Genomic DNA, 15,207 nt, shown 5'->3' on the forward strand with positions numbered 1-15,207 from the left:
TTATCTTTTACTATCTCGTACATCTGTAACTCTCACTTCTTAACCCTCGTGTCATCACACAAATTCTGTGAAACATCTGCGGACACTTGTTAAGTTCTATGAAAGATTTACGTATAAAGATGCAAACAGAATGACTTTTACAGACATTTTTGTGTTTTCAAACTGCAAACAAACCTATTCATCGCAGCCTTTATTTTTGCTTCTGCCCTGCATTTTAACTTCAAATTAAAACACAGGTACAGTTAGTGACTTTAACTAAAGGATGTAATAAGTCATTGAGAATGTTATTAGTAACATTTGTGTCTCTTCTTCCTCATGTATGTAGTTCCTTATATGTGGCTATAGATCTATCATCAGTTGTGCTTTTCTTTTTTATCGTTTTTAAACAGAAAAGAAGCAGTATTGTTTACCACAAGTATTAATGTTTCTCCTTTGGCTTCCCAATTGCTGCACAGCAGGTTTTAAGATAGTTTTAATTGTTTTTTTAAAGATTTTTCATTTTTTCAACATAAATGCCACTGTTGCTCTCTTTCAAGGAAGTGTAATGTTCTGGCCGTGGATTGAACTCCTCAATGTCAAGTGCAAACACAGATTTTAGCCTTAAAGTTTATCAAGTGTGTGTATTTGTAACAAAGGTAATGAAGCAACCCAGTCAACTTGCAGAGTGGTACTGAATAAGCATTTTATTTGTCAGCATGCTGGTTAAAGTCATGTTTCAAAAGTGACCACAGCTCACATTTAACCAATCGGTACCAGCGTTTGATGTTTAACAATCATCCAGTTGTTGTGATTGGCTAGCAACACTCACACAGTCCTTTATTGCAGCGTCCAACCTCAGTCCTCTCTCTTCTGCGCGTGCCCTCTTTTCTAACTGTCTCGCTCGCGCGCAGTCAGTCCCCTTTGGACCGGGGCCGGTGTAAACGTCTGCCTGCGCCCGCTGCCATTCAGTCCACCGGCGACACGTTGCAGGAGTCAGTATAGAACTACTTTATATTAAAGTTATAAATTTTTTTATTAAGTACCAACTTCATACGAGTATACAAGTTATTTAGTTCTGTAAGTCGTGTTTTATTTATTTTTTTTAGGTTAAACCTGAACTGTTTCAAAGGCAGTTAACTTTCCGCTTTTCAGCGTCTGGAAAGAAATTTTATTTGCAGTGAAGTTTATTAACCTGTTGGATACGTGGGCGTTTATTCATTCAGTACTGTTTGACTGGCCATAGCTATCTGGTAATTACCTGAGAGTAGAATATACTCACAGTGCTGTTAGTCGACCTCGGCTTCTCGTGAGAGATGTGGGGCGCGCTGTTTCTACTGATTTTTTGCTGTGCTGCACGCGGACTGGATGCTCAGGCGACGGATAAGAGCCTGGACCACTCCCAGGTAAAGATGCTGTTGGAGGAGCTCGTTAAACCGACCAAAGATGCTTCCTCCGCAGCTGAAATAGAAGACGGCAAGCGGGGAGGTGAGCACCAGGTTCCCGGGAGGGACACTTCAGTTGTAAATGCGGAGGGAAGGGCTCAGCAGCCCACCGCCGAGCCTTTGGAGGATGAGCTGGACAATCAAGAGAACATCATAAGCCAGGTCAGTCGCCCTCAAAGCCCACAGTTCATTTGTTTCAACGGTAAAGTTCGCGAGAAAACTGAATGTGAATACTGCAAACTCACAAAATATTGAAGAAATGTTTGGGCCATTTAGATTATTTGATTGATTAAGAATCATCGACCAACACGGTGAGAGGCGTTCAGCATGGTAAAATAATTCGTTTTAGGTGTGTTTTCTGGTAAACCTCTCGTAGCTGGCGCGTGAAGCTTTTGTAAAATTAACTGGACCAAGATTACTTTGAAATAGAAAAAATAGGAAAAAAAAAACAGTTAGACAACGTTTGCTCGAGCTGCAACCGTTGACATGTTGAACTTTCTTCTCTCGAGGATCAGTCCCATCTGCCAACCATCCTGTATATCAGGATGTCTCGGTGGTTACTTTATGTTAACTTTCCATTTACCTCATCAAGCCAAAACCACAAGAGAATACAAAGCTCTTGCTCCTTAAGGACTTGTGTTCTCTTTTGAAATGTAAACCTTAAATTTAAAATAGCCCATATCGTGTAGGGTTTTGGGATTACTTTGGTTACACCGGTTCTACTGGCGAAAACAGGTCAATCCTTGATTTTTCCTTTAAACACAATCCAAACCCAGAGATTGTCCGTTCAACTTGAACAATGGGAAACACCAGACCCAGAGCCGCGCGCGCACGTATGTGGGTGTGTGTGTGTGTGTGTGTGGAGGGGGGGGCGGCGACGACATTCTGGTAACAGTTTGCATCCCTCTGGTGGTTGGTTATATAATATCCTTGAAACTGTAAGTGCTCCAAACCAAAATGTGCCTGTTTGTAAACGCCCACAGTTATCTTCTTCCAGGCAGCTCAGCACTGCTGCAGCTGCACATCCTCACTCACGCTGCACCACGTTTTCTTTTTAGATGAATGCCACTGTTCAACATATCTTGAAGGGTAACGGAGAATATCAAATCAAATCTTTTCCCCCTCTCTTTCAGCTGCTGGGTGATTATGACAAAGTAAAAACGGTGTCATCGGGGTCCGACTGTGTGTGCCGCTGTGTTGTCCGACCAATCAAACGCTCTGACTGCAGCCGTATCCACAACAGCGACCCAGCATCACTCTCCCAGGATTTTTACACTGTGGAGACGATTACTAAGGGGACAGACTGCAAGAAGTGCGTGTGCATGGCGCCACCTTCGGCCGTCAACCCCTGTGAGGGAGAGTACAGGTTTAAAAAACTACAGGAAGCAAACAAAGATGACATCAAGGTAGAAATGCAAACACACGCAATGTATTTTTTATTTTATGTTCTTTATATGTAAGAAGTTGTTTGCCATAAGTTTTCTTCTTCCTCTGTTCCACTCTGTGTTTTGCCTGACTAGATGGCAACTATCATTGACTTATTGGAAGGCTCTCTGTATGGCATGGACTTGTTAAAGCTCCACTCTGTTACCACAAAACTGCTGGCCCGCGTAGACAACATGGAGAAGGTGGGTGCACACAAACTTTACGGCATCTTGATGAAGAGATTTAAGCCCAAAAGTAATAACGATACAGGCTGAAAGCAAGCTGCAGTTTTCAGTGGGACTTTAGCCGAGAAACTGCCGCTTTGATCTCAAAAAAGTAGGTTCTTATGTGTTTTGATTGTCAGGGTTTTCTTCTTCTTCAGTTCATTAGTTGTAAGAGTAGGTTTATGATGTTTGATTCTAACAAGGAACATACCAAAAACAAGTTACGTGCTGACTTCATTTTTGGTGGGGCATTGTGGCTGAATCTCTCTTTTGATTGATTTGAAGAAACTCAAACAAACCATTGTGCTTCTCCCTTATACAACAGAAATGATCAGAGCATTCTCCAGTGCAGACAGAGCTGTAATGATATGTCTGACTAGGTGCCACAAGGACTTCGGTGAACTGAAGATGCCCTCCAAGGCTTTCTAATTCATGTTTATGAAGTCATTTGTTTCTATATTTGCGTAACTGATTTAAAGGGAAAATGAATTTTCATTTTCTTGCGTTCTTGAGCCCTGTGATTTTATTCCACTTGCACTTTTTCAACATTCATATTTTCAAAACTCAACCTCCCAGTAAGCCTCCTGTGAGTTGTGCTTAAGAACAGACTCTGCGATGTTTACCCTACAAGTTTGTTCCCAGGATTTCTTTCGAAATTTTACTGAAATAATGAGAGAGAAAGAACGTGTGAAGGAAAGAGCTAAAGACAAGGATAAAGACAAGAAGGCGCAGCAGAAGAAAAAGAAAGCGAGCGATCTGGAGCGTTCGGGAACTAAAAGCGGAGCAGCTGCTTACGGTCATAAGCAGGTACCATCCCACTGTTTCTGTCTAAGTCTAATGAATCTGAAAACTCAACCTGAGAGACACCCTCCAAAAACTACTTAGCATTTTTAACTAATCTGTCTTTATTTTCTGTAAACAAGACCACGGTTTCTGTTGCAGAAGAATTATGAAAGTCAGATGAAGAAAAACCAACAGCAAGATGGTCTGGAGCAACAGCGGCCAGTCAGGAACGAGACGGAAACTCAAAAGCCAGTCAAAGACAAGAACAATGTGGTCATTAGAGGAGTGACCTTCTATAAAGCAGAGGAGGAGAGCTACAAGGAGGGTGAGGAGAATAAGAAAGGGAGAGGAAAAAACGGTGGGTATGATGGCTTTTAAGTCACACATTAACAATTTTACTGTTATGGCCAAAGCTAAAGTATTGAAATATTGAAAACCAACCCCTCCCCTTTCTCATTTTTGGCTTCTTATAGCTACTTTAATCCCAAAAGCTGCAGAGGACTTGCAGATCTCTGACAAGCTGCCAGTTTTCAGGACATTCCTGAACAAGACTCCAGGACATTCAGCCAGTGTCTCTATAGAAGACGACAACAAGCGTCAATCAGAGTTTCTGAGCAATTTTTCACCCACGCACCAGCCAGAAGCTTCCTCAGCAACCAGCAAAGGCACAACAGCCAAGCCAACGGAAGAGTTTACAACTCCACAACAGATTACAACCAAGCTGACACCTACTCCCCAACAAACAACAAGCAGGGCAACAGCTCAGCTCACCACGCCTGCCACCCTGCATACCACTTCCCCTTCAGATACCAATATCAAGCCAACCGTTGATGCATCTCCCACCGTCGCACCGTCCCAGCCAAGACCCAGGAGTCGAATCAGCTGGACGGAGAGCCCTGCTGACCAAGCGAAGACCACCAAAAAGCCTGGTAGAGTTACACTGATGAGCCAAAACATTATGACCTCGTACAGATTAAGCGAAAACCACTGACCATCCCAGATCATGTCAGGGCCTGGGATATACCATTTGGTTGCTGTAGTGTAGTGCAAGTTGAGTGCAGAGAAATGGACAAGGTGAACACCTGATTTAGTCATGGCCCAAACAAAGGGTGGAGAAACTGAGAAAATATTGAAGGCCTGTGAAATGCTCCATGTCAGCTGAGGTCTCTGAGAAGGGGTGAACTATGAACAAGCATTGTGTGTTGGGGTTGGGGGCAGACATAGCCGTAATATTTTGGCTCATCAGAACACATAAAATATAGCAATACAATAATAAAAGACAGTAGTTTATCTGGGAGTGAATGCACAAATTCTAAGCCTGGATTCACAGTGTCACCATTTGTGTTTCTTTCCATAGCGGTGTGTAAGGACACGGTCGCTAGCATCTCTGAACCAGTCCAGCAGAACTCTTATGGACTCAGGGATGGAGCCTGGATGAGAGATGCTCGTGGCCATGGCAACGTCATCTACCTCACCAACGGTCACTATGGCAGCAATCTATTGGAGTTCCGAGATATGGACGCCTTCAAATCAGGTATAGGAGTTTGTGTGTGTGTGTTTGTGTAGAAGAGAACAAACTTACACTGTGTGCAACCAGGCCAAACCATTCCACTGTGTTTAGTTCAAAGTAGCTCTTATCTTAAGTCAGCTGTAAAAAAAAACAACAACTGAACATTCCTTAAACTCATCTCTGTTATCAGAGGTCTTGAGGCAAACCTGTGGAAACTCTCAACCAAGTCCAAGTTTTAGATTCCTGAACCAGTCTCGTAATATTTGATCAGGTTGACTTTGGGTTATTATTATTTTTTGTTTCATGTATCTTTTGAGATTGTTTGCAAATAACTTGACTTTAACATATTTCTGGAACAGAAAAAGGAAAAAGGAAACAAACACACAAGTGCGAGTTACACTGAGAGACTTAAACGCAGGACTCACAGACAGGTTAAAGAACAAAAGGTGAACTTGATAGGGTTCTGCATGGCAGAAACTCCAGGAAAATATTAATGCAAAAACGGATCCAAAAAACTAACTAACAGACTGAAGGAGCAGGACTGGAACTAAATAGGTGGTAAGACAATGATCTGGAAAGAAATGAAGACAGAAAGGACAGGAAGCAAAACCAACTGGAATGTAAAAGAGAAGGAAGAGTGCATTTAAAACAGGAAGTACAGATAGGCAAGATGTAGAATATAAACCAATGGCCAAACTGTAGCATAAATAAAGCTGACCGGAATATAGAAGATGGAAATAAGCCAAACACACACAAGAAAAAATCTATACAAAAACTTAATATAGAACTTAAAGAATCCATAGGCCGTGGCAGTATGAGGTTCGTACGAGAGGGACTCAGTTTGAGCTGCGAAACCTGCAGGACGTATTTATGTGGCAAACCATCTCTGAAATCAGACACTGGCGATGTTCGCAGTCTGCATACAGGTGGTGTTCACAAACAGGCCCCAGGGCATTGGGTCACACATAAACGTCACCAAAAGGCCCTCCACTGGAAGTAAATCTTTCTGAAAGACTTCAACGGCATTTCGAAATAATAGTCAGTGGTTAGAAAGAAAGAGAGAGAGAGTTCATCTCGAGCAGCGAGTCAATAGATAGTTTTCAGTAGCGACTGGATAAGTGGATCAAGCCTCCATATGTCTAAAGGTTGTAAGTGTGTTTTTTGTGTGTTCCTCCTGCTCAGGTCAAGCGAGTAATTCATACAAGCTGCCCTACAGTTTCACTGGAACAGGCCATGTCGTGTTTAATGGAGCTTTCTACTACAACCGGGCATTCAGCGGGGACGTCGTCAGATACGACCTGAGGCATAGATATGTGTCTGCGTGGACAACGCTACACGATGCTTTACTGGAGGAACAAGTTCACAGGACACAGACTGAAGTAAGACAGCATTGTTAACAGATGTACAGGAAACACTGCGGGATGGTGTACACTCTCTGTATGTACGCTTGGGACTTTTGGAGGTCAGTAAAGGTTAGTTAGGAACAAAACAACACCACAAATCACGAAAGAGTTAATAGTAAGGGGTAAAAACTACTGCTGAATAGGTAGGGGAAAAATCTCAGAGGAATAATTGAACTTTCCTGGAAGCACCCTTTTTTGTTTTGTTTCTGACAGTCAGGCGAGAGGATCAACCCCACTGCTCTCTGTGTGTGTTGATAGGTGCAATTAGAGTAGATTTTCAATGATTTCTTTCAATTTAATCAAAACATATCAACACTTGCTTAGCTCTATGTTACGTTTTGATTGTTTTTGTTTAAGCTGTACATCAATTGTAAGGTGAGAATGTCAGTTCTTAGTTTTCTTCGTATCGGACTCATGGGTTACTGGGAACTTCTTTATGCTAAACCAAGCCACCAACACTGAGAACATCATCCTCACACACAGATGGGATTGACAAAGTTTTTTTGTGGCTTGTCGGAGACAAAGCAAAAGCATATAAAGCATATTATATTCTGAATGTTACAGTTAAATATGCTGTGTTTTTTCTGTTTTTGACCTCTTGAATGAAGCTAAAACAAAGTGTAAACAACACTGATGTATTGTGTGTTGTGACTTCTTCACAACCACCTGAAATGGATCATCATTAACATCCATTTCTGAGTTTTTGTTCTCCCCAACAGCTGAAAGAACACTCAGATGTGTTCAGAAATGGCTGCTAAGTGTGTTGCAGTCGTTTAGTGCTGAGTAAATCAATCTATCCAAGCTAAAGTCTGTTAACAGCTCGAGCTGTTGTGGGTTCCCAAAGCAGAACAACATCTTGAAAGATGCTAAAATGCTCCACAGAACTGATGAAGCTGCAGGTTTTGGGGGTAATCATCTCTCGGATCATCACCATTTGTGACCAGCACTACCACTTACAAATAGTTCATTTTTTAACCCTTTAACTAAAAATATATAAAGGCTGTTATTGGTCCTGTGTCCTTCACGCCGTTTCTTCCTTTGCAGGTGGAGTTGGCTGTAGATGAGTCCGGCCTGTGGCTGCTTTACCCCGCTCTTGACACAGAGGGCTTCCACCAGGAAGTAATCTTGCTCATCCACCTCCATCCCCGAGACCTTCAAACAATACAAACCTTTCGAACGGGTCTCCGTCGTGGTCGCTACGGCAACACCTTCCTGGTGTGTGGCGTGCTTTACGCAGTCGATAGTATGGAGCGTCGCCACGCCAACGTGACATACGCCTTTGATACGCACACACTCACACACACTGTACCAAGCCTGGCGTTCACCAACATGCACACGCACACCTCCCAGCTGGCTTACAGCCCACTGGACAAGAAACTGTACGCATGGGACGGTGGAAACCAGATGATGTATGATGTCATCTTTGCTTATTAGTATGATGAAGGACACAAAGACAATGTGTGTTAGATGGATGTTCAGCAGTTAGATATATTAAGCAGAAATTCATAACAAAGCTGACAGAAGAAATGAGATAACAGACCAGATATTTCAGCAGTGTTTCGTTTCTAAATGACTGCGAATCAGTCAGTTGACGTCAGCTGCTGCCACCACACATACCAGAGCAACACCTAGTGAGAAGAGAAATCAGAGAACATGCCAATGGAACACTTCCTGATATTTATCTAAAACTGAGCAGTTCCGTTCCTCAGAAAGTTGCACATAAAGGGTTAGAAAAAGCAGATAAATTGCCCCATTGATACCATTTCTCCAGAAAGTTTCAGAAGCTTGATTGCTCAGAAATGATGATAAGTGCAGAGGAAACTTTCTGTCCTAAAACTAACAATGTGTAATGTCCGCTCTAAGTATACAGTGCTGAGCAAAAATAAGTCATGTAATGATAGAAAAGATTTCTAACTGTTTAAAGTTACCACTTTGTTACTGTTGATGGTCACAGCTCACTATGTGGAGCTAGTTGTATGACGTTTTCTGCTCTGGAGCAGGTTTTGCAATCCTGAGACCTTCAGGATTATAAAAACTGCTCCAATAACCTACAGAAATCAGAATTATTGTCTCAGCTTCAGCCTTAAGACAGCAAGTTTGTAACATTGTTGTTTAAACTGGGAACATAAAGAAATAGTAATTACTTCCATGCTCAAAAGGAGGCTGAGCATTACAAGATCCAGTGATTTAGAGCTTCAAATCTAAGAAATCTCAGCTTCTGCTGCACATCTGCTTTGACAAGTTAGAAGCAATATAACCACCAGTTATCTGTTTAATGATGTAATCACAACAAACCGTCACGTTTCTGTTCAGGGTCGGCCAAACCTGGGCTTTGTAAGGTTCAATAATACTGAAAGATATGAACGGCATGTTATATATTATGATATATAACCTTCCAAAGGACTTTCAAATTCTAAGAAATGACTGTTTATGTCCTACAGCCCACATCAGTGTAATGCCTTTATTCTTACTTTGTGATTTTGGAACAAAGCCTTTGCCTGTTTGATGGTCTGGGCCAAGTTTGTACTGTACTATTTTTTTTAAGTTTCTTGTTAGAGGATAAGCTCATTCATTTACAATAATTTTCTAACCAATGTACATGACATACAGTTTGCCTGCTTGAGCTAAATCCCAAGACAAAGTCAAACTGTGACTGCTTGACGACAAGTTTTGCTTTTCGTTTTAATTTATCATAAAATGTTTAAAAGACGAAAGTGGCCAATCCTTTGTGGCTCTCTTCCTCCTTCCTCCGTGTGTCTGTCCAGAATGCTGTGAACATTATTTGTGGGATCTGATTTATTTTCCTGGAAGCAGCGGAGCCACTGGACAGATCCCAGGGTGGAAAATAAGCCCCGGGCCAGATGCTGGTGAACCTCCAACTGGGAGTGGTCCGGACACAGAGAAGACCTTCACACATTAGAGAGCTTCGTGTAGCTTCAAACATGATGATGGATTTCTGTTTGATAAGACAAAGAGCCGTTGCATTTGCCACAGTTCTGTTTCAAATTAAATCTGCCTATATTGACCGAAAACAGTGAAAATGAACCACTTTACGGTCCCTTTGTACCCCTGTTGGTACATTAGACAAATGGTTGGTAATGGACCCTAGAAAACTCACACATACACCACCTTTCCAGGGAAATATTGTTTGTAAAATAAGCATCGCCTTGCTGCAATCTCAGCTGCGCTTTATTTCTGCTAGATCTGTTAATAATGGGATACAGCACATGTGCAAATGAACTGAGATTACAACTATTTCAGAATGAGTAAACATATGACTACTGACTATTATTCTCTAACGCTTGAATTCCAGCAAGAATGTTCCACTAAAGCTCTTAAGATTATCAGGAGATGACATCAAAAGTTATGCAACCATCATGTTTATGTGGAGGTTGTGTGTGTGTGTGTGTGTGAGTGACCACCTAGCAGGATGCAGAAGAAAGACGCCCATTCACATTGACTTGATATTTGAAAAAAAACACCCCTAACTCTGTGGGGGCATGTGTGGGTTCTGTACAACTGTCAGCCTTTGAATTGCCTTCTCTGTGTCTGAAAGCAGAGGGACCACACACACACACACACACACACAAACACAAGAAAAGCCATGCTGCGTATGCTATCTGTCCAGGTTCACAGAAACAGTGTGTCTGATTTACAGCACAAACATTGTGAAATCTGGTTTAAAGCTGGCAGCAGTATCCGAATGCACATTCCCGACTGCCGCCAAGCTAAAAAAAACCACTTGAACAAAGTAAAAAGAAAAGAAAGCTGGAGACAAAAAGGGAAAGAGATCATAGAGATCGAGATCTCTTGCTCATAAATACACTCACACAGTCACTCTGAGGTCATATATATTTAACTGCGAGAAAAAGGCTGAGTGAAGTGGGACTTTGTTTAGACAGAAAAAGGGAGTGAAAAGCTGCAGAGATCTAAGTTGATGAGGGGTGTAGAGTCAGACGTCACATGGAAATGTGGGAGAACGAGGAACAAAAAACAGTAAAACCCAGAATTTAAAGAGTGGAGGGGTCTTCCGCTTTTACCAAAGACATCATCTGGAGTTAAAAAAAAACACTCTAGTCCATTTGACTAAAAGGCAGCCTGATTACTGCACGTAGTCTGGGAAAAAAATCTCCTGCTGCAGAAATACCTGCAAGAAGTTCAGCACAATTAAGAAAAATGAAAAGCAAAAATCTGCAAGTTTCTTTTTGTTTCTTTGGATGTGACTATTCGCTGGTTCGTCACTGACAAAGAATCCCAAACACTGCAGTAGGTTACGTACAGTGTTCAGTACAGTGTTTTTATATGCTCTCCTTATTGGCTTCCATTACTTTTCCATACCTTTACAGTCCTTACCTCTATTCAAGCGGATCGTTTTAGGGGCATAGAGTCATCAACTCAACTCCGCTCACACTTAGTCTTCCTCTGGATCTGCCAGTTTTGGGCACTGGCACCAAATTGTTGCAAAAGCACTGCAGAATATAATGGCCGCTGGCTTGTTATTAACACTATTGAGAAATTGTATCACAATTCTGCGGTCATATATCAGCTGTTTATATTTGCATTAACTGTTTATATTTTGCCCCCTTTTTGATTCGTTAATCATAAAAATAAATCTCATGGAACACAAAATCCATTGATAACTTGGAACCTGTCTCTAAATGCTGTGACATATTTATTCCAGGGTGTTGAAACTACACAAAAGCAGGAAAACATTACCAGTAACAGGTGTGAGTTTCTGTGATTTCATTTCCCCGCATTCTCTCAGACTTATTTGCATCTTTTCATCTCCTCAGAGTCTTCTTTGGCTTTATCCATATTACCTTCCAAACTTTTTTCCTGTTTACCTCTTTAAGCTGTTTCTGTTGTGCGGCACAACAGGTTTCCCCTTTCCAGGCGTCTAGATCCCGGTCCCGAACAAAACAGACGGGACAGTCAACGAGTTCTGGCCACTTCTGAACCATCTTGTTGTTTTGAGTTGTTGAGATGTTTCGCATTTTTTGCCATGAAGTGTACACATTGTATGACTTGTTACACAGGATAAACTACCAAACTGTCATGGTGGGACAAAGAAAAGACAGCAGAAACTTTAAAAAAAGGAAGAAAAAAAAACAGACCACACATGCAACCCCAAACCAAGCTAATAGCATTTCTGGCTGTAATGTATCACCAGTTGTGCATCTACTTCTTTGTGGTTGTATTCGGTCCCATTTTGTGTCATATGTAGTCGTTTAGTAAAGCGTGCAAATTCAGTATATCATGTTTGTGACAGTTGTAGAGCAGCATTTTTGTTCAGGAGGAAAGCACTGATAGTTTCAGTGGCAAATAACTGTTGTTTTCATGCAGATCTGCTATAATGTCCCCGGAGAAGAAATATTACAAAACAGAGTAGAAGTGACGGATGAGAACAGAGTGAGCAGAGGCAAAGAGGAGGACAGGGAAGGGAAATAATTGAGGGGAGAGGAAGCTAAAAGATGAATGAGCGGAGGAGGAGAAGGAGACAGGGGAGAGAGCTAATGTGAAAACCAGACACTGGAGTTCAGCATCTGCTTTGTAACTCACACAGACGGAGAGAAATAACGCTGTTGTGGCTGTGATGTGGCAATGGACACACAACACATAACAAGCAGCTTGCGTAGCTTATAGTGATACAAATCTCAAAGGGTGAGATGAAAATAAGGAAGAGTTGGATCTTAAATCACACTTCAGTCACACCCAAAGGAAAATGCATTTGTTGCAAAGCCTGCTTGCAGCCAGAAGTCAGGAGGTGAAAAAGAATTTGGTACCAGACAGAAATAGCTCGTTGTGGAAAGTTGAAAGGGAATTTTTGCATGAATCTGCACATATTGCACTTTTGACAATCTCACATATCTGCCAAAACATTCTTTTCACTAATGCCAGAGACCGCAGTTAGAGGTGATCACCTTTCCTGTTAGGCCAGGAGAGCAGCAGATCCCTGCTGAGGGCTTTTTGAAGAGCAATCCTGCCCAGTTTTCCCCGGAGCCCAGACACAGAGACCACAGAGTAACAAGGTCGGGGGTTTAGAGGTGACTCACAGCCTCCATCATGTCACTCCCTTGCTTTTCTTCTGCAGTTGGATCCTCGGTGGATCAGGTTACAGGAAGCAGGGCGTCAGTGTGATGCAGATAATCTGCAAAGAGAGTCTGACATCCACATGAAGCTCTGCTTATGTATGCTTCAAGATAGATCTGCACCATTATTCTGATGTCATTTCATTACCTGACAATGTTTTTTAAGTCTGTTTATAAAGCACACAATGCACAAGTAACCATGACATGTACCAGCTGTTAAGCTCTTAAGTGATTATTGTTAGCCAACAATTACACATCTCTCTGCTAGTTACAAAAAACACCTGAAAATCCATATAAAAATAATCCAAGAAAGAAACTGAAGACCTCTTTACTTCAGAAATGTTTGTGTAAGTGGTGTGTGTAAAATAGAGGGTTTTTTTCTGAATTTTGAACAATTTCTGAGATCCCCATTACTCTGAGAACAGCTTAAACTAATATGATGTGCTCACATATGAAGTGTCGCACACGTCCAATTATGATGGACTTTAAGGTAAAGTTGGAGAAATCTTCTTCTCATAAGTTAAACGTCTAGAAAGAGCAATATTTACACATTCAGAGCCCCTGAATATTTCAAGGAAAGGAAAGAAACGTTTGTCTGCAGTTAAGAATCTAGAGGCGGAAAACTAAGACTTAGCACTTTAAAAGCCTTCCGTTGGACTAAATTCTTTCCTGAGCTGCTGTCAAAAAGAATAAACCGAATCAGTGTGACTTAAAGACAAGGGAGCCGCAGCCTGAGAGGAACAATCTTGTTTGGCTTCGAATCGGGTGTCAGGAGCCACCAGAAATTTTGTTGGATTACTTGAATTGATTATGTGGCTCCATAGATCAAATCTAGAGCTAACGAATAGATGATTGAAAAAGTATGCCCTCAAAAAAATGCTCATTGGGGACAATGAAATACACATAAACTTGGTTATACTTTGCTTGATTGCTTTAATGCTAGCAATGCACAGTGGGTACTCCACAACAAAAATTTGGCCATTGTGACTATGAAAACGGACTTACTCAGCATTTTCTGTTTCTATCTCTGTCTAGTATCTGAGTCACAACATTTACTTTTATTACTGCAATGATTCAATGTCAGCTCCAAGCAGACCCACTGCTGCAGATGTCCAGGAGCTTTAAACTGAGAGCATCAACTGTTACTGCAAACAGAACAGTTGCAATTAATGAAGCATTGGCACAATGTGAGACGTGTTTAAAGTGCTTCCAAAGGAATGCATTAATCCTGCAGGCTATGTGGCGCTCGTTTACAGACCAGAAAAAACTTAAAGTAAAAGCCACCATCACAGAAGGCAGGAAAATGATCAGTTGAATGTAGAGCAGTAAGAAGAAACTACACTGAACTCTAACAGAGCAGATCATCCGCTTCATATCAAGTCTAAAAAATGGCTTCTCCTCTGGCATATATATGAAGTTCAAACTTTTGATTATGGGTGAAATGTCAAGTTGCAGTTGCACAAACAGAGACTGCATTTTACTGCCTTCAGTCCTGTCTTTTAGGGATGCCTTTTACTCTGGCATGCATTTGTTATTTATTGTATTGCAGGCAGTATTGCACTGTCCAGAGCTAAATTAAATTCCCTTTGGGGGCAATAAAAAAAACCTCTATCCATGTATTTGACAACTGGTATCTCCAGCTAGAAGCACTGTAAGAACTTCTGGTCTTACTTCTGATCTTTGGCCATTGTCAGGTTGAAATTTGAATTAGTCCGTGGCTGCAAAGATAATGACATTTCTTTTAGCTTCAGCTGTACTTTGAGTAAAGAGCTGGCAGAAGATGTTACTATGCTACACTAACATGGTGGACACGGTAAAGTCTAAGGATAGGTTATGCAACCCATATCTTTATAGATGGAAAAGCTAAAGCCAGCTGTCTTCACAATGGTGTTCAGAGAGGATCCAAGTGCAGACAGTGGGCTGAAGACAGAAAGATTTGGAAGCAGTTTAGTCATTTTATCCATTATACAAGATCTATTATCCTTTCACCATTACATAACAGGGTAATGGGCATACAATTATCAAGTTACATTAAGTTTTTAGTGGGTGTAAATTGAACTATTACACCAGTTTTTATTGGGGAGAATCTTTCGTATACACTCCAGGAAAGCATTAGTTGATCTTTTATGTCAAGTGTCTATAAGATTGTGTTGTTAAGCTGTCAATGACTGGAGTTTCAATCTGTTTCAAAGCATTTTCAATTTCTGATATTTTTATGGTCTCTTTGAGCACATTCCTCATTTAAAATCTTGATGTTTGCTTTAACTGTTTCAAAAAGGCCTGTTTTCTGAAAATTTGGTTTTGAAAAGATTTACCATAGAAAAAACCCCATTTACCCACTAATAGGCCTTT

General features: G+C 41.3%; 1 protein-coding gene across 1 annotated transcript; it reads left to right on the top strand.

The window, feature by feature from the left end:
* Positions 1-1,106: 1,106 nt before the first annotated feature.
* On the top strand, positions 1,107-9,473 carry olfml2bb (olfactomedin-like 2Bb). Its single transcript, XM_072364174.1, has 9 exons — positions 1,107-1,583; positions 2,555-2,827; positions 2,942-3,049; positions 3,713-3,877; positions 4,013-4,211; positions 4,327-4,782; positions 5,211-5,387; positions 6,546-6,742; positions 7,811-9,473. The coding sequence occupies exons 1-9, from the start codon at positions 1,293-1,295 to the stop codon at positions 8,198-8,200; spliced, it is 2,256 nt and encodes a 751-aa protein (XP_072220275.1). The 5' UTR covers positions 1,107-1,292; the 3' UTR covers positions 8,201-9,473.
* Positions 9,474-15,207: the final 5,734 nt, after the last annotated feature.

The sequence above is a fragment of the Leuresthes tenuis genome, unplaced genomic scaffold (assembly GCF_036924035.1).
Source record: "Leuresthes tenuis unplaced genomic scaffold, fLeuTen1.0.hap1 SCAF_14, whole genome shotgun sequence".
Lineage (NCBI taxonomy): Eukaryota > Metazoa > Chordata > Actinopteri > Atheriniformes > Atherinopsidae > Leuresthes > Leuresthes tenuis.

Excerpts from the sequence above, each read along its gene's own strand:
- olfml2bb (XM_072364174.1), top strand. The coding sequence starts at position 1,293 with ATGTGGGGCGCGCTGTTTCTACTGATTTTTTGCTGTGCTGCACGCGGA. Across the intron at positions 5,388-6,545 it reads TATGGACGCCTTCAAATCAG|GTCAAGCGAGTAATTCATAC; the intron begins GTATAGGAGTTT and ends CCTCCTGCTCAG. Across the intron at positions 6,743-7,810 it reads TTCACAGGACACAGACTGAA|GTGGAGTTGGCTGTAGATGA; the intron begins GTAAGACAGCAT and ends CTTCCTTTGCAG.